Here is a 17,853-nt window from a genome sequence, read left to right on the forward strand (position 1 = left end):
TACGGTCTTTATTTCGATAATACCGTTCCCGTATAAAACTGCTTTTTTTTCCACGGTTTGTAATTAATATGGTTTTTTTTTATTGCCAAAATATCCGTCGTTTTATTACGATTTTTGGTAATATATAATTACTTTATATTCCATTATCGAAAAATGCTCGTATGTGTTTTTTATCGAATTATATATTAAAAAATATATATTCGTGTTTTACTACCGTATTTTACGTAACGTTTAAAGTTTTTTATTCCGTTTTTATCGTCGCCGTTCGGTGCCTTATACCGTTTGGTTATTTTAATTTTTTGGCTTATTAAACTCGCGTTTTAGATTTTTATTCTTTTTATTTCGGGGTACGAAATTATTCCTCGTTTTAATTTCGTCGAATAAATATTTGGTTAATATATATATTTTACGCGCGTTTGTGGGCGTTTATTTATTTTTCACTTTCGAATCCCATATAATCTTGGTTATAAATGTAAATATTTGGTATTATTATTTCCGTACGTACCAATCCTATATTTTGGTTAATATATGGATTTTATATATATTACGGGTATATTCGTACTATAAAAAACCTGGTTAATTACAATATACCATAAAATATTTATCGTATGGCGTAAAAATAATTATTAATTCGTCCCATAATTTAATTTTAATTTCCCAATTGGGTAATTTTTTAATTGTGTAAATTTCGCTAATCCTTATAATTAATCGTCGTCGAGGAAAAAAATTGTCGTAAATTTTCTTGTTTAAATGGATTCCGTAATTATTTCGGAAATATTCGGCCCAAAAAACACGTAAATATTCCGAATATTTAATATTAAATATTGGATGGTTTCCAAACGTAAAATCCGGATTTCCTAAAGGGTTTTGCCTTTATTACACCGGATTATATTCTGGAAATTGGATTAATTGGTCGTTTCGGTATAAATTAATCTGTTTTTTAACGTATTTGTAGGGATTGTTGGTTTTTTCCGCGTTGTAACGGCTTGGAATTACCTTTTTTTCGTTATTTAAATTTTTTTTTAAAACGTCACTAAAAAACTCTTCCGTTGAAGGTTGGTTAGTTATTTTAATACGGTGGGTTTGTCCCAATGGTTCCGTGTCGGATTCTTTTAAGGCGCTCGAATTTGTAAGTTCGGGTAATTTGTTCGGTCACTCGTTCCTGGAATTGTCGATTTTCGGCTTGGAGCGTCGCGACCATCTGACGCAAGGCATCAGCGCTGGCCGGAGCGTTAATGGTAAAAGGGGTCTGAGGGGTGGTTCTGTTGGAAGATATTATTTCGGCGGTACTGCTCGGTATGCTTTAAGGCAAAATACTGAACAGAAACAATCAAAATATTACGATTAAAATATCGGGATAACCTGTTTTTATGGTAAAATACAGTGGATTAAAACAATTAAACGTCTAATTGCGAACTGGGTATTTTTAATAATTAGGATAAAATTATAATCGGTTTCAAATAAATATTAAAATTAATTAAAATTTAATTGCTGCTAAACAATTTTAAAATCGAATTTATTTATATGGTAATAAACGTATTTTATATAGATTATATTCCAAATATAATTTTTTTTAATTTGTTTAATTTGTGATTTTCAATTGAAATTTTACAAATTATAGAGATCCATTCCCTTGGCCGTCACGTAAGGTCACGTGAGATCTCGTGGCCTTGCCCTTAGGTAATCGTTGTTCTGCCGGTCGGTATTCCTTCTGGGCGAGTGTCGTCAGGAGGGGTGTGACCCCACCTGGCCTCTCTGGTACCGGCCCAACTATCTGGTCGTAACAGCAACGCGCTTGTTTGGGAATACCTGATGTCCAAGTAAGATAATGTTCAGGTCAAGCTGAGGTCCCGCAACCGCCTGTCCACCTGCCATATGTGTCTACTTAGGTACCTGACCGGCCTTACTCACTTACTACTTATTTGCTCGCCTTGGGCACCTAAAATTAAACATCTATCATCTTGTCTGTCATGAAGTCCTACGTTTAAAGCTTGTTCCTTGATGCTTGTCTAACTCCTGCCTAAATCTGTACAGCAAACACCAGCCTGTATTACAGCAATATCTCCTGATAATTGGAGTATTTCTAGCTACCATCATCTATGCTTGCTTCCTCATTCGATTGATTGACAACCCTCGCGTCATATCAGCTTATGATAACAACAAGGCCCAGCCCCAAGAGACTGGTCAGCCCAGTGCAACTTTTTCAACACTTGACCGGTTTTCCATCACCTTGTATAACCAAGCATGGTGTCCTTGGCTCTTAAACGTTTAATATTCGAATTCTTTGTATGAACGTTGTCACCTAACTAACAGAAAACTCGACTCAGGCACGCGGACAGAGGTCGATCACGTAAAACTGACATGTTATTCTCGGGATACCAGGCCCTAATCTTACATTTATACGTAGTCAATTGCCTGAACAACGTGCCTACCTGCCTCCCTGCCTGCAGATAAATAGTTACTGACGGGGGACATTAGTTGGAACCAAGCCACAGACGGAATGATTCAGTACCTCCTGTTTGCAGGTCTCGATTCTATCCAACATGAGGGAGCACGAATCTTCCTAGCCAATGCCATCAAGTGAGGATCCCGTGAAGAGTGCCACCGAGGTCGTCAATCAATGATTGGGAAAGCCCTGAAGCTACCCATATAGTTCGAAAGAAGCTGCAAGACAACACCCAGGTTGCACTTTTCAAAATGTACAAGATTATGAGACCAAGTTCATGGAATACTTGGCATAGAATCGTCATGAGATTTAGACCGAGTTTGCAGTCGACGTCAGTGAGGAGATGAACCGACAAGATAGCCTTTAACAGGTTATAGAAGCAGCCTGCACCAAATCAGAGAAGGACGGTGAAAGGCAGGTTGTTAATTGTCCAGATATTGAGGAATTCAAAATCGAGAGCTCAGCATTAGATGTTGATGCTCGGAGCTTTGAGATGGTCGAGCTTCCTGACATGCGCCACCTCACTCTCGCATAGATTCGTGAATCGATTGGAACTGCCTGACCCTATACCCGAACCTGGAATTTCTCTGTTAGCAGTAAAGCATCGTGACCGCAGGAGAGGGTGCAGCGGCACAAATCAGGAATAACAAGAGTAGTAGGATTCCACCCAATACTGCCATGACTGTCTCAAGCCGAGCTGCCTCTCACGCCGTCTCTTTGTCCTTGGAACCGTCGAGCGTCGAAACGATGGATCTTGGGTGCCGACCAGAGCATTGACAACAAGCAGGAATTTGTTTCCCAGTCTCCACAATGCCTTAGGACGTAGCCCAACATGATGTCCTCTTTTTTCTGGTTGCTTTCTCATGCGGGGAGGAATCCCCGAAACCGTCCCATCCGGATTCGAAACTGGTCCAGACAAAGAATGCAGCAACCATGGTTAGGCAAGCAGTACCTGCTGATGACATTTGTTCACATTTGGTTCTCATATGTATGGAACTTGACGTTTTGACACGCGGTGGGGGCTCTTGATGGAAATTCTTGGGGAAAAGCATTTGGCAAACTTGGACATAAGGGGTGGATGTTTGTAGAACCTTTATGCATTGTTTCATGCGCTTTCATCGTGATCCGCGTTTCTACCACGTAGTCTAGGTACAGTGGGTCGTCAAAAATAAGGTAAAATGTACTAATCACATATAAAAACCCTAAAAAAACTTGTACTTTTAGACCGCACTAACTTCGCAAGTAAATCTGTTACAGAAAAATTGAGAAAGTTCATGGAACCTTGAAATTTCAAACATTCGAACAACACTTTTGAATATAGTAATTATTTCGATTTAGGGACTTTACGCCACTTTGAAAGTTGCAAGCAAAAAGAAGTCGCAAATTATGTTGTTACAGTGGGTGTTAGTGGATCTTGGAGCGTTTGGAACTTTTTGTTCGAACAGTTTGAAGGCGGGTAACTGGGCGCTATTTTGGTGATACTATTTGATTTAACCATTATGGCATATTTCCAAAGGTTAGAGATTCTAGTAATCGTCTTACTTCTAACATAAATATTTTATTGCAAGTTATCGCGGGTTGAAAACAATGATTTAGTGGATTTTGTATAGGAGTTTTAAACCTCTTCGCGTTATTTTTGGCAGCCCCACTGTACCGATAGGAGTGACGTCGGGTACTATGAGGCATATCGCGGATCTCGGATCCTATATTCCTTCCCCGGCTAATACCGGGGTTATATAATGGATTCTTTCGTTCCTGGGAAAATTCACAAAATCTAGCGATCATCTCGCCATATGGCCTCGATTTCATGCTCCCTTTGCTAGCTATTTTTACATATTGATTTACAAACCTGTTTGATGTTTGCGCCACGGCACAGTGACCCCCATGTCTTAAGGGTGTTGCTCATGCTGTGGCGGTTCCACATGGCGACTGAAATGGTTGCTTTGGAACCGAAGACAGACTTTTTGACATCCGCCGACCTCGTGCGGTAACAAGAAATCCCTGACAGAAACAAACCTATCTATCTGCCAAGCTCAGCGGTTAGGTATCCCGGTACCAGCGCATGGGGCGCTATTGAAACTCTTCGACACAATTCATTTCGCTCAATTTTCTTGGACGGTAACACGTCACGATGAATGGCGTAGCAAACAGCTTGGCGGTGGACCACGATAGACCAAAGGTTCAAATTCAAAGGTTCACTTCTGTAAGGGGGCGTGTGATGTGGTGGGTTGGAGAAAGGGTCCCAGCGTCCAGGGGCAGTGGAGGTCATGCCGAATGGGAGCTTAAGTGGATGATGGGGCGATGGGTTACCAGCAAACGGGAGCCGCAACCCCACTCAATGCGGGAAAAATTCGGCTACCCTTGTGCCTGCCTACCTATTATTGGAAGACGTCTTGATGGGTTGGCCAAAAGCTTGCGATACCAATATAATTGCAGTCCAAAGGGAAGCCGAAACATTGGAGTTCGTTTACCAAAGATGCCGGATTCATTCATTACAAGATCAACAGCTTGTACAAAAGTAAAATTCGCATGTGAATGTCAAATGTCAAGGGAGGGAAGGCTGCGTGCGCCTCTGTTATTCACAGAACTTCTCCCCCCTGCTAGTATCTCGCCATGGCAGTTCGGGCAAGGTACTCAATCGGGAGAAAGTCATGACTGCCAAGCAGCTAAGAACATACTGTACATTGCGCCAAGATGAACCCGCCATACGAAACAGGGGAAAACTTTTTTTTTTGTCAAAGTTGGAAAAAAAAAGAAGGATAACCAAAAAATGAAAATCAGAGGAACAAAACAAAAATCTGCCCCTGTCGGTAGCGATCAGCGACTCGACCACGCAGGCGCTTTGAATCACCCCTGCTGTTTGTTGGTTTTCCGGTGGTTGCGGCGGGGCTTGTTGGGCCGGATCGACAGAATCAGCACCTTAGTTCAAGCATCAGCACTTTGATTTAAGTGACAGTCGCGTGAGCAGAAGCTGGCAGCTGATGCTACATATTTGCAAGAACAATCCACGGAGGCATGCTTGATTTGTGATCATAGAACTGGTTGAAACAAAGGTTTTCTTTTTTTTTTTTTTCGCTCAAGTAACAATTTGCCAAATGTCGAATCAAACGAAGAGGGACAGGTAGGTGTGCTGAATTGATTGCGGTGTTGCATTCATGCAAGGCACGAAGATTGGCGTGAGAGTGATAAAGTGACTGTGGCTCGTGCGCAGAATCAAAGTAGGGTGGCGTGGATCAATTAAGCCTCTATTTTACTGTTTGTTTATGGCGCTGCCTTCTGTATCTACCCATCCTCGTAATCCAGCTCTGTGTACCGGTGGAAGAAAAAAATTATACAAAAGTATATAATATAAAACAGAGAAGAAAGTTGCGATTAGCTTTTTGGTCGTTTCAAGTTTTAAGAGCAAGTGCCGAACGCGGACTGGCATCCAGCGGCACAGTGGTCTGTAGACGTTCCACTAAAAGACGTGCCATAAAGTTAGCATACTGCAGCATCAACACATCACCATCAAATGATGAGAAAAAGATAAAGGAAATGGATTTACTAACCACCAGCCCCATTGAGAGCAGCAATTCCCGGAGGTTGATCCTTGGCAGGTAAAGCCAGTGCTGCCACCGCATGTACCATCAGGGGAAACAGTTAGGCCGCCACCGCTCGGAGGGGGGGTCTGAGTAGACCCGCAGGTTCCAAAGGCCGACTGGCACCCGGCGTTGCAGTGGTCGCCACTACTGCCACACCAGCCATACTGACTTTTCATTGAGGAAAAAAAAAGCCATGTTAGCGCACAGTGATCCAGAAGCATCAACAAGAATCGGGGGAGCACTCACCTGCAGCAGTTTCCGGACGAGGATCCTTGGCATGTGTAGCCGGTAGTGCCACCACAGGTACCGTCGGGAGTAGGCTTCAAGCCTCCACTCGGAGGGTTGCCCGGGTTGCTAGGAGGAGTAAAGGCGCGGTACCAGTTGGCGGCAGGGTCGCCTAGGCACTCGCCGACGGTGACCATTCTCAGGCCCCGTTCCTTGGCTGTGCGGATCATGTGGCCGGCGAGCTGCTCGACGGTGGCCTGGTGGATGTCGTGGGCCAAGATGATGTGGCCATTGCCCGAGTTGGTCAACTGCTGGGTGATGACGGCCTCGGAGGCGGCAATGTTGTCGGGAACATTCCTCCAGTCTGGAGTGGATCCAACATTAGTTTCAACGGTCAAGGGTAAATAAAGAAAAAGGGGGGTAAAATGTGCGGACATACCATCACTGTCAATGCTCCAGTTAATGACGTGGTAGCCCAGCTCACCGAGATGAGACTGGCAGTCGGCGTTGCAAGATCCATAGGGAGGGCGGATGTAGGTAGGGAAGAAGCCCAAGGCGCTGGCAAAGGCAGACTCGGGGAGGAGGACCTCGTTGGTGCGCTCGTCACGCGAGATGACGGAGAAGTCCTGATGCGTCCACGAGTGGTGAGCGATCTGATGTCCATCACTGTGGGCGCGGTTGACGATTTGCCTGCCCTGGTCAGTCTCGACAGGGACGATGTTGTTGGCCGTGATGAAGAAGGTAGCCTTGGCTCCCTCACGGCTCAGAAGATCCAACAGGCTGCTGGTGAATCCGCTTGGGCCGTCATCGAAGGTGATGGCGACAACGCCAGGCTGCGTGCACCTCTCGATGATCTGGCCGTAGGGAACACTTCCAATCTTGGGACGGGGTACGTCCTTGGTAGATGTGTCTGCTCGCCTAGATAAGGAGAAATCACAAAGTTAGTATATAGGAACCTTGTATACAAGAGACTCTTGTCGGTACCGGACTAATCTTACTCTTCAAGGACGCCGCTGCGGCGGGAGTGGTAGCCATGGGCCAGGGCAGAGGGGATGAGGCCCAGGATGGCGGCAAAGGTGGTGTACTTCATCTTGAACAGGGGATAAGGGGTAGTGCCTAGAGATGTTATTTTAGAACGAACGTATAAGTTAAACGAGAGTAGAAGGCGTCCACGTCTTTCCTGATGATCTAGAAGCAAACAGGAGATCTACGGAGGGTAGGATAGGGTCTACTTTATACAAGATCTGCGGCTGCTGGCATACCACCTCTACGGGGCCGGGGGATCAAAATAAAAACCTTAACGGCGTGACGAGACCGAGTAGAGTACCAGCCAAGGCTGGCCTGACAAGCCTGATTCTCAGGTTAGGGACCTGACTCCCCCTTGAACCCCCCGGCTGCAGGTCGGTTTCTTTCTTCCTTGGGATACGAACATTCGAATACCAAGACTGCAAGGCCCATAGGGCTAGACATTATGCATAGCACATTGTAACCCCGATATTGCCACGGCGGTCAGGCGTACCTGGTCACAAAAAGGGGTACTCTCATTTGGCTGTGGAATAATGTTGCTTTGCCAACATTACTTCCTCAGAAACACTTTTATTTTCACCAGGGTTCGTCGGGAAACGCATTTTCCGCAGGACCTATCTTTCCCCCCATTATTACTTTGCCAGCTTGTCAGAAACATTCAGCTCATCGCAGGCTGCCTATTTTTCATATTAGCTGAGAACGGGAATAAAAAAACAGGCCCCTCATAATTTTATGACGTTATATGGAGGGTCAGGTGCATACGAACATACCCGTCTCATTGGACTGTTCGGCATGTTGAGCTGTTCAGCTGCTGGCAGTGATGACAGTGATGACATGGGCGGATGCAATTTTTCTGCTGTGAACACGAGATGCATGGAACTAGATGTACAAGACCCCCAGAATCCCCTCTTCCAAGTGGAATCGAAAATTTTCAATACGGATTTTTCAGTCTGTCTAGTCTTTGCTGGCTGGACCTTGCCTGCCTGGCAATATTGTCTTGGCGAGCATCACTCTGCAGGACACCTGTGCCTAGGCGCTGAGCTGGTGCGGGTGCCCTTCCCGAAAGGAGCAACGAGGTGGGCATTAGTCATTCCCAACTCGTAGCGAGGCACGTCGAGAAAAGAAAACAAACGAAAAAAATGACGAGAACAAAAATACCGGTAGCCTTGCTTCTGGGTGTTGACCAGTCGCATCGGTCCCCTCGTTCACCAAGTAATCTAACTGTTGTTGATCTCTTTTCAAGGAAACAAGTCGCAAAAGCAAACATATGGTGCCCGGCGCATTGTTACAATCAATTAAAAAGTATACTCCGTAACATGGAAAAAAAAAAAAAAAGGAAAAAAAAAAAAAACAATCGACCAAGGAAAGGCTGTCATCTCTGAAACTGGCAGTGGGCCATTCTTCAGCGCAGTTTTTGCTTCTTTTGTCAAGAAAAGTGGCCGTGGACGGCGTGGAGTAGACAGTTGCCGTTTTACCTGAGCAAAGGTGAACTTTGGACCGCGAAGCCAAGAGTCCAACAGTCGGCCAGGGAGGGAGCGGAGTAAACGCAGGTGAGGCTTAGACTAGACAACCCTGCGATTCCGATGCGACCTCCCACTTTTATTTTCGAATGCCTCAGATGCTTAACCTTATCACATTAGCGAGTGGGGAGCGATGTAACCAGCATCTACTGTATGGGTCGGTCGACTTCGGGGGTAAGCTGCAGCATTTGTGGTTGCTCGGCCATACAAAAACAACACGAGCGGTGCACACATGAGAACACCTCCCCATGCAGGAGAAAGAGTGGAAACCGGACACACCGGCGATCTTACCCACCCAATTGTCTCCGTGTAAGTAGGGTTGATTTGCAGCGCGATATAATTATTCCGTATGTCGTTCGATGGACTGCGTGACAAATTAAACAAATCCAGGTGTAACATGGTGCATTGACCGCTACAATGTAAGGGAGACCTTTTAATAACAATTTTCAACGCTTTCATTGGAGGTTCGGGGATTTTATTTCTTTTCCTTCATCTTGTTCTTCAGCCACACTAGATCACCCTAGTAACTCCTTCCGAACATGACATATTTCTGTGCGAGCTTGTCGCAGTCAGGGCTCAAGCACTTGGTGCCCTCTACCAGGCCTTCTGGCTGCTCAAATGGAATGCACAGACTCTTCATGCCCATCGAAGGCGCCTTCTGACCATCAGCCTGCAACTCCATACCAGTTCCCTTGGTAATGTCCTTAATGTGGTCCTCGCACTTGCCATCGAGGCAGTGAGGGATCAAGACCACATTCTTAGAGTCAAGTGCCGGGACCACCTTCTCCCATTCAGCCACCACAATTCTGTGCGACCTGAAAGCTGCATCTGCCTTGTCGTACATGGCCTTCTGGATGGTCTCGAGCAGTTCGGGGACCTTGGTAGCCAGGTCGGCGATGGGAATAGAGCCCTTCTCACCAGTGTCTCGCCGGGCAAACGCAACCTGGTCTTTGGCGGCATCCTTGGGACCAAACTCGAGACGCAGCGGGACACCCTTGAGCTCCCAGTGGTTGAACTTCCAGGCCGGGGTGTAGCCGTCACGCACATCCACCTCCACACGGACTCCAGCATCCTTCAGAGTCTTGCTCAGCTCATCAAGCTTGGCGGTATGTGCCGTCCTCTCCTCCGGAGTCGTCTTTGCGGTAATACCGACGGGAATAAGCACTACTTGGGTCCTTGCAATTCTGGGCGGGAAAACCAAGCCTTTGTCGTCGCCGTGAATCATCACCATGACACCGATGACACGTGTGGAAAGACCCCACGAGTTCTGCCACACGTGAAGATGTCCCTTCTCCTTCTTGGGGTCCTCGACCGTGATGTCAAACATCTTGCTAAAGTTCTGGCCCAGACAGTGGGAGGTTGCACCTTGGATACCACGGCCGTTGGATGGAATGTAACCCTCAACCGTTGTAGTGTAGTATCCACCGGCAAACTTCTCGTTTTCAGTCTTCTTGCCCCTAACGACTGGGACAGCGAGCAACTGCTCGTAGACTCCGGCATAGTGCTCGAGGATCTCGAGAACCTCCTTGCCTGCATCTTCCTCTGTCAAGTGGGCGGTGTGACCTTCCTGCCACAGGAACTCCCTTGCGCGCAAGAAGGGTGTCGTCTGCTTGGCCTCCCAGCGGACGACCGAGTTCCACTGGTTCAGACGAAGGGGAAGGTCGCGATGGCTTCGGATCCACTTGGAGTAGTACGGGTACATGACAGCTTCTGATGTAGGTCGGACAGCAACGGGAACTTCGAGGTCTTTGTCTCCACTAAAGCGAGGCAAGGGTTAGTTTTGATGAATTGACAAGTCCGGTTTTTTGATGGCGTCGTGCACAGTACTCACGCCTTGGTGACCCAGGCAAGCTCAGGAGCAAAACCCTCGACGTGGTCCTTCTCCTTCTCGAGTGACTTAGAAGACAAAAACATGGGGAAGCTGGCCTCCTCCACGCCCATCACGTCGATCTTCTCCTGAAACCACTTGCGGATCTGTGACCAGACGAACATAGCTGCGGGACGCAAGATGTAGAAGCCAGAAATCTCCGTGTAGTACTCAATCATCTCGGCCTTGAGGACCACCTCTTGGTACCACTGGGGGAAGTTCTCCTCCTTAGACACAGTGATACCGATGATATCGTCGGTCTTCTTGACAGCAACAGGGGCCGCCTTTGCAGCCTTGGCGGCCTTGCTGGCCTCCTTTGCAGAGGCCTTGGCAGCCTTCTTCTGCGCACTCTTTGAGGGCTCCGCGGGCTGCTCAGCAGCAGGCTGAGCCTGGACCTGTTCCTTGTTCTCCTCCATGATGGTGGGGTTCGCGCCGGCCAGGCGAGGGTTTGGTAGAAGGATTGGTTGTGAGGAGTATGGAAGAACTGGATGAAGGACACCTCAATTTAGTGGGCTCAAGAAGTTGCCGAGCTGGATGAATTGCTGTCACCAAGACATTTGCTGGTGAATCACACTACGGAATTGGGAACGGTAAAATTATTTCTATAGAAGTAAATCATAGGAAATTTCTGCCCCGCATTTGGGCGCATCGCAAATCGTAGGCAGGACATGAATTGATTCATGGTGGGGGAAGGGTGACGCGACTGGGTGCGCCCTTGGAGGGGTAGCCCGGCCCACTGATCACCGCCACAAGGCCAACGTCCAGAAAGTGGGTACGTGGCTGTAGCTGTCCCAGCTATCTGGCCAATCAAGTGGCCATGTTTGAGCTTTATCTGATTTTCGGGAAAGGAACAACTGGAACCGCCGAAGAAAAAGTTCCCTGCGGCGGTCGATGGAAAGCTCCAACCCGCGATCGATACTTTGATGTGGGCTGTATCAAACATACGCCTGGAATCTGACCGTTCCTTTTGATACCCACCACAACCACTTTAAAAGCAAGCAGCTGTGATTTACGGACAGAAAAAACAGAAACCATGGCGACCATGTTTGAGCAGCCGCGAAACGGCACGCTGTTTCTCGGTGGGCAAAAGATTTCAGGTTCCGACATTCGTGACCAGAACGGTGAGTGAGCTTATGCACCTTAACTAGCCGCCCTCCCAATATCTTACTGACAACAATCTTCGTCAAGTCCTCGCAACACAAGCCATCGCAAATGTTGTCAAGAGCTCGTTCGGCCCCAGTGGCTTGGATAAGATGATGGTTGATGATATTGGCGTAGGTTCAACCCTTTTACCCCTCATTCAGGCGATCTTGGATAGCTTTCATGGTATGCTGATAAAATATTCTATAGGATGTTACGGTCACAAACGATGGAGCTACGATTCTCAGCCTACTCGACGTCGAGCACCCGGCCGGAAAGATCTTGGTCGACCTGGCACAACAACAAGACAAGGAGGTTGGAGATGGCACAACATCAGTTGTCCTCATTGCTGCCGAGCTTTTACGCCGAGGAAACGAGCTGATGCGGAACCGGATACATCCCACAACGATCATCACGGGCTACAGGCTGGCGCTCCGCGAGGCTGTCAAGTACATGAACGAGAACGTCAGCGTCAAGGTCGAGAACCTCGGCCGCGAATCGCTCATCAACATTGCCAAGACATCAATGTCGAGCAAGATTATCGGTTCCGACTCTGACTTCTTTGCCAACATGGTTGTCGACGCCATGCAAGCCGTCAAAACTACCAACACACGGAACGAGACGAAATATCCTGTCAAGGCAGTCAACATCCTCAAGGCCCACGGCAAGGGCTCGCTGGAGTCAATCCTGGTCAAGGGCTACGCCCTGAACTGCACAGTCGCTTCCCAGGCCATGAAGACACACATCAAAGATGCCAAGATTGCCGTTTTGGACATCAACTTCCAGAAGGAGCGCATGAAGCTCGGTGTGCAGATCACGGTCGACGACCCGCAACAGCTGGAGCAGATTCGCGCGAGGGAGGCGGGCATGGTTATTGAGCGAATCGAAATGATTCTCAAGGCTGGTGCCAACGTTGTCTTGACCACCAAGGGCATTGATGACTTATGTCTCAAGTACTTTGTCGAGAAGGGTGCAATGGCAGTAAGGAGGTGTAAAAAGGAGGATTTGCGCCGCATCGCACGGGCTACAGGCGCCACTCTGCTGGGAACATTGTCGGATCTCAACGGCGACGAGCGCTTTGACCCATCTTACCTTGGATACGCCGAAGAGGTTTCACAGGAGCGCATTTCGGATGATGAGTGCATCTTGATCAAGGGAACCAAGGCGCATTCATCTGCTTCCATTATCCTCCGTGGCCCGAACGACTTTCAACTAGATGAGATGGAGCGTTCCGTCCACGACTCCTTGTGTGCTGTCAAGCGTACTTTGGAGAGCGGCAGCATCGTGCCTGGTGGTGGTGCTGTTGAGACAGCCCTGCACATCTACCTGGAGGAGTTCGCCGGCACCGTTGGCTCGCGGGAACAGCTAGCAATCGGAGAGTTTGCACAATCGCTGCTTGTCATTCCCAAGACACTTGCTGTCAATGCAGCTAAAGATGCATCAGATCTAGTGGCGCAGCTGCGAGCGCGCCACGCACTCTCACAGCGCACGCAGGATGGAGAGGGCAACGAGGACGAGAAAATAGTGGCTCGCAAGAAGGGCTACCGCAACTATGGTCTGGACTTGGCCCGCGGCAAGCTCGTTGATCAGATTAAGGTCGGAGTATTGGAACCTAGCGTCAGCAAAGTCCGCCAACTCAAGAGTGCTGTTGAGGCCTGCATTAGCATAATGCGCATTGATACTCTTATCAAGCTGGACCCTGAGCAACAGATGGAAGACGATGGACACGGGCACTAGAGCAGATACGGAACATCTGAAAACAAAAAGATTTACCTGTCTCACATCAAATTGTCCGACGAACCGACTTTGTACGCGCGATTGTCGCAAACGGCGCCAAGAACCAGGCTTACGAATAGACAGCGGTAGACGGGCCGGTATAGACTGTATTCGTGTTCATGCTAACTAACGATTAGATGAAAATTAATTGTTCTTATCTGCGAAACTTGTTGACCAAGCTAAGAAGAGCGCCAAAGTACATTTGTTGCACGGGAAAACCTGTCATCTAAATTCTGATCAACCATAGCTTAGTTGCCCATGCCGACTGCACCAAATCTGCCGCAAATTTGTGCATGCTTTTGATGTGAGTAACGAACGAAATGATTTCAAACCTAGTTGTGGTTTTTTCCTGTTTCCCTCTCTTCGTAATGCGCCGACTTACTTGAAGTCAGCAACCACATCATTCCGATTCCAGTATTTATTCCCTGCCGCCATTATCGCCTACTGTCGGCTTTAGTTTCGACGCCGTCCAAAGCATCGAGTACCGTACCCAATCATGAATCGTCATTATTGCTTGCAGCTAATGCGTTTGGTTCTGCAGCCAAGGAAACCACAGTCATCCAACCTTAAACGGCCTAGGAATAGGGACTAGATGGTACGCCTGTGACGTAAAAATAACCGGAGCGTGCCGACCTGCTGACCTGGTTTAGTTCAATAGAAGTGTTTTCATTCCAACTGAGTGCTGGTTTCAGCAGAGATGGTTGGTCTTTCAGGTCCAATTTGCCAGCATATCCATGTTTTGCAGCCAATTGTCAACATCGAACATGCTCGTCAATGTTTTTGATCCGCCAATGGCGCAAATCACATAAATTTCAGCTTTCACTACTTCCTTCGTCCATGTCAGGGGAAAGGTCGCATGATAATATACATACATATACTGTTTTGTTCCAAAGAAGCTGATTGGAGACTTCCCCTCACAAGTTTCAAAGTACTTTGACTTTCTCCTTCACATCCACAGGTATTCTTTTGCTATCCACCGCCCCGCCAATGTGCATGCAAGGGCGCGTCTGCATCGGGCTTCACGCAGAACTCCGCAACATCAGTTGGAACATTGGCAAAAGTTGTTGATTTGATATTTACTTTTTGAATAATTTATTTACCTGTTTAATCACCTGCAGAGTCGGATCCGGACACCCGAAACTCCGGTGCATTAGACTTGCAATCAAGAACCTTTTTATGAAAGACTTTTACCCACACAGTTCTTCTACCGTCGCTTCTTAACACAGTCTAGCACACATCACTACGCTCAAAATCAGCCAAAATGGGTTCAATAGGGTCGGATTTACCAGCAGCATCGTCTCCCAACCTTGTTGTGACGGAAGCTACACCAGATGAGCTCAGGCGAATTTGGATCTCAACGTACAACAACTGGGGCCGCGCCCTCTCTCTGCCTGACTATGTCGAGCGGGAGCGTTATATCACGACCATACCAGGCTCGAGCGAGGGTCGGATGACGAGCTGGGTGCTTGTGGAAGCGGATAAATCACCAGAGGAGCGACAAGTGCTTTCATCATGCGACACATGGCGCAAGCCTGCGGTGGCCATCTCGCCCGATGGCAAGCACATTGAGGATGGAATCGCACATGTTATTGGAGGGGTCTTCACATCACCGGAATTCAGAGGCAAGGGATATGCGAGCAGGATGATGACTGAGGTTGGCAAGATTCTCAAATCTTACCAGGCCGACCAGGTCAGCCATAGCCACGGCAAGACGGTTCGGCAGAGAGATAGAAAAGGAGTTTCAGAAGTCGACGGGGATGGAAAGTCCTCAGTCCTGTTCTCGGCGCTGTACTCGGACGTCGGCAAAGGCTTTTATGCAAAGCACGGGTGGCGTCCGTACCCCAGCACCCACGTATCGTGGACACCAACACACTCAGACGCGGCCACATCTACCCATGGCGATGCACACGAGAACCCCCACCAAGTTCGGCCCATTCAGGAGAGCGAGCTTGCAGAGCTCTGCGCCATCGACGAGCGGCTCATCCGCGCGCGTCTCCCTGCAGAAGCGGCGCGGACAGGCCGACCGGCGGTGGCCATCATCCCCTGCCTGGACAATGTGCAATGGCACCTCCGGCGTGAGGAATACGTGACGTCGCACATGTACGCGGACGGACGCGTACCGTCGATCCGGGGTGCCGTATGGGGCCCTCCCGGCGGCCGGATTTGGGCCTATTGGATGCGCGGCTACTACGGCGCCGTCGAGGACAACACCCTCAACGTGCTGCGCGTCGTCGTCGAGAACCCGGACGAGGCCCGCGTCGAGGACCTGGCCGAAGGCTTCCGGGCCATCGTGGATTTGGCACGCGCAGAGGCCGGCAGGTGGGACATGGGCGATGTCCAGTTCTGGAACCCAGAGGGCGTGGTCAAGGAGCTCGTCGAGGGCTGCGGCGTCGACTACACCGTGGTACACAGAGAGGAGGAGAGTATTGCCAGCCTGATGTGGTACGGTGAGGGTGGAGAGGATAGGGAGGTTGAGTGGATTGTTAATGAGAAGATTGCGTGGTGCTGAGGTGACGATTCTCTCTCTTTTTTTCTTTTCTTTTTTTTATTCTTTTTCTCGGCCATGGTTCCGCTTTCCGTTCTCTGGTCGCCATTTTTTCTTTCGAGCCATGTGATCACTGTGTTACATGGGGTTTTCTTGTTCCTTCTTTCTCTCTTTCTTTTTTTCATTGGGGTACTGGCCGGCGCACTTGGCTTTTGGATTTTCGCTGTTCCAACATCGTGGTTCCCTGGCACCATCATGCATTGCAATACTTCGGCATGCTTACCGCTAGGTTTCATGGATTTTCGGCGAAAAAAAAACTCATCAAAACTGCATTTTAGAGTGACGAGCTCAGGTATAATTTAGATCCCAGGAGGCATTCATCTTCGGCTGTGGGGTTTTATTTATTTATTTCTTTACTCGCACATGGTGCCTGCATTTTGATGTGTTCTTGGCGCAACCACTAGCCCCAGCTCTCGGTACTGCCGTTCTCGGGATACCATCAACCCCTCTTTCGGATCTGGGCCGATTGCCGCTGAAGCCAGCAGTCAGGCAAATATTGTTACTATCTCAAGTCTATCTAGCATTTCCGATAACCTACCCTACCTACATATCTTTGTATCTGTCTACGAATTACCGGATTCCCTGTCGCCATGTCTAAACTCACAGACTTCAAACTGCTGTGCTTTGACGTATACGGCACCCTGATTGATTGGGAAACGGGCATCATCACAGCTCTGCAACCACTCATCACCGCCAACAACGCCAGCCCCAGCAAGAATGAGCTCATGGAAGCCATCCACAAGGCCGAGGCCAAACAGCAGGCAGAGACGCCAGCGATGAAATACCCAGACCTGCTCGCTGCCATCCATCCCCAAGTGGCACGGAACCTTGGCTTCTCGGTGCTCCCGAGCGAGGCCGAATCCCGCACGTTCGGCGAGAGCGTGGGCACCTGGCCCGCCTTCCCCGATACCGTGGACGCGCTGAGGCGGCTCAGCCGGCACTACAAGCTCGTGGTGCTATCCAACGTCGACCGAGCGGGCATCCGCGGCAGCGTCGCCGGCCCGATGGAGGGGTTCGAGTTCGACGCGATCCTGACGGCCGAGGACATCGGGTCGTACAAGCCTGACCTGCGCAACTTTGAGTACATGCTGCGCAGGGTCGAGGAGCAATTCGGAGTGACCAAGGACCAGGTGCTGCAGACGGCTCAGAGCCAGTTTCACGACCACCACCCGGCCAAGGAGATGGGGATGAAGAGCGTTTGGATCGCGAGGTACGGCTCCGTCATGGGGAACTTGGAGACGGAAAAGTATGATTGGAAGTTTGCGACGCTGGGGGAGATGGCGGATGCGGTCGAGGCCGAGACGCCGGCGTAAAATGGTGGATTTGATGGTTTTGTCCTGTGGTTTTGCTCTGGTATATTGCGTTGAACAGGCACTGGCTTCGCCTGTAGGTCTGTACGCTTCGAAGGGAGTTTTGTATTCCACCCAGCATTAATACAAATGGAGACAACTCAACTTATCCCGCCCTGGTATTTTCCCTGTTACCTACCTGCCTATGTGTCTACCTATTTACTTGCCTGTTTACCTGCACATTTACACTCTCGTCTACTCATTTACCTGCATTTTCGTTTACATCCTCACCTGCCTGCTCACCTACGTACTCACCTACCTACTTCCCTACTTACCTATTTGTATACATCATGCTTGTTCCAACATGCCCAATTTCAATGTGACTACTGACTACTGAAAGTGGCTGCTTGATAAGATCGCCAATAAAAAGTCATCCGC

General features: G+C 48.6%; 5 protein-coding genes across 5 annotated transcripts; 3 read left to right on the top strand and 2 right to left on the bottom strand.

The window, feature by feature from the left end:
• Window positions 1-5,604: 5,604 nt before the first annotated feature.
• Window positions 5,605-7,525, bottom strand: PgNI_11308 (uncharacterized protein). Its single transcript, XM_031131278.1, has 5 exons — window positions 7,251-7,525; window positions 6,692-7,170; window positions 6,274-6,616; window positions 5,995-6,195; window positions 5,605-5,903 (listed from the first exon to the last, which is right to left on the bottom strand). Exons 1-5 carry the CDS (start codon window positions 7,340-7,342, stop codon window positions 5,843-5,845), a joined length of 1,176 nt encoding a protein of 391 aa, XP_030976926.1. The 5' UTR covers window positions 7,343-7,525; the 3' UTR covers window positions 5,605-5,842.
• Window positions 7,526-9,089: 1,564 nt separating this feature from the next.
• PgNI_11309 (uncharacterized protein) lies at window positions 9,090-11,296 on the bottom strand. The gene is made up of 2 exons (XM_031131279.1): window positions 10,630-11,296; window positions 9,090-10,555 (listed from the first exon to the last, which is right to left on the bottom strand). The coding sequence occupies exons 1-2, from the start codon at window positions 11,079-11,081 to the stop codon at window positions 9,319-9,321; spliced, it is 1,689 nt and encodes a 562-aa protein (XP_030976927.1). The 5' UTR covers window positions 11,082-11,296; the 3' UTR covers window positions 9,090-9,318.
• A 285-nt stretch (window positions 11,297-11,581) lies between these two features.
• Window positions 11,582-14,147, top strand: PgNI_11310 (uncharacterized protein). Its single transcript, XM_031131280.1, has 3 exons — window positions 11,582-11,786; window positions 11,854-11,939; window positions 12,016-14,147. Exons 1-3 carry the CDS (start codon window positions 11,699-11,701, stop codon window positions 13,540-13,542), a joined length of 1,701 nt encoding a protein of 566 aa, XP_030976751.1. The 5' UTR covers window positions 11,582-11,698; the 3' UTR covers window positions 13,543-14,147.
• Window positions 14,148-14,842: 695 nt separating this feature from the next.
• PgNI_11311 (uncharacterized protein) lies at window positions 14,843-16,090 on the top strand (the record flags this gene model as incomplete). Its single annotated transcript, XM_031131281.1, has 1 exon — window positions 14,843-16,090. The coding sequence occupies one exon, from the start codon at window positions 14,843-14,845 to the stop codon at window positions 16,088-16,090; it is 1,248 nt and encodes a 415-aa protein (XP_030976750.1).
• Window positions 16,091-16,716: 626 nt separating this feature from the next.
• PgNI_11312 (uncharacterized protein) lies at window positions 16,717-17,439 on the top strand (the record flags this gene model as incomplete). The annotated part of the gene is made up of 1 exon (XM_031131282.1): window positions 16,717-17,439. The coding sequence occupies one exon, from the start codon at window positions 16,717-16,719 to the stop codon at window positions 17,437-17,439; it is 723 nt and encodes a 240-aa protein (XP_030976729.1).
• Between the last annotated feature and the right edge of the window lie 414 nt (window positions 17,440-17,853).

The sequence above is a fragment of the Pyricularia grisea genome, chromosome VI, assembly GCF_004355905.1.
Source record: "Pyricularia grisea strain NI907 chromosome VI, whole genome shotgun sequence".
NCBI classification, from domain to species: domain Eukaryota; kingdom Fungi; phylum Ascomycota; class Sordariomycetes; order Magnaporthales; family Pyriculariaceae; genus Pyricularia; species Pyricularia grisea.

What these genes read in the sequence shown, in the direction of transcription:
- PgNI_11309 (XM_031131279.1), bottom strand. Translation starts at nt 11,081, where the DNA reads ATGGAGGAGAACAAGGAACAGGTCCAGGCTCAGCCTGCTGCTGAGCAG. An exon ending in CTTGCCTGGGTCACCAAGGC is followed by an intron (nt 10,556 to 10,629) that starts GTGAGTACTGTG and finishes GCCTCGCTTTAG; the next exon opens with TGGAGACAAAGACCTCGAAG.
- PgNI_11310 (XM_031131280.1), top strand. Translation starts at nt 11,699, where the DNA reads ATGGCGACCATGTTTGAGCAGCCGCGAAACGGCACGCTGTTTCTCGGT. An exon ending in CGACATTCGTGACCAGAACG is followed by an intron (nt 11,787 to 11,853) that starts GTGAGTGAGCTT and finishes ATCTTCGTCAAG; the next exon opens with TCCTCGCAACACAAGCCATC. An exon ending in TGATGGTTGATGATATTGGC is followed by an intron (nt 11,940 to 12,015) that starts GTAGGTTCAACC and finishes AATATTCTATAG; the next exon opens with GATGTTACGGTCACAAACGA.
- PgNI_11308 (XM_031131278.1), bottom strand. Translation starts at nt 7,342, where the DNA reads ATGAAGTACACCACCTTTGCCGCCATCCTGGGCCTCATCCCCTCTGCC. An exon ending in CTGGAGCATTGACAGTGATG is followed by an intron (nt 6,617 to 6,691) that starts GTATGTCCGCAC and finishes GATCCACTCCAG; the next exon opens with ACTGGAGGAATGTTCCCGAC. An exon ending in TGCTCTCAATGGGGCTGGTG is followed by an intron (nt 5,904 to 5,994) that starts GTTAGTAAATCC and finishes CACGTCTTTTAG; the next exon opens with TGGAACGTCTACAGACCACT.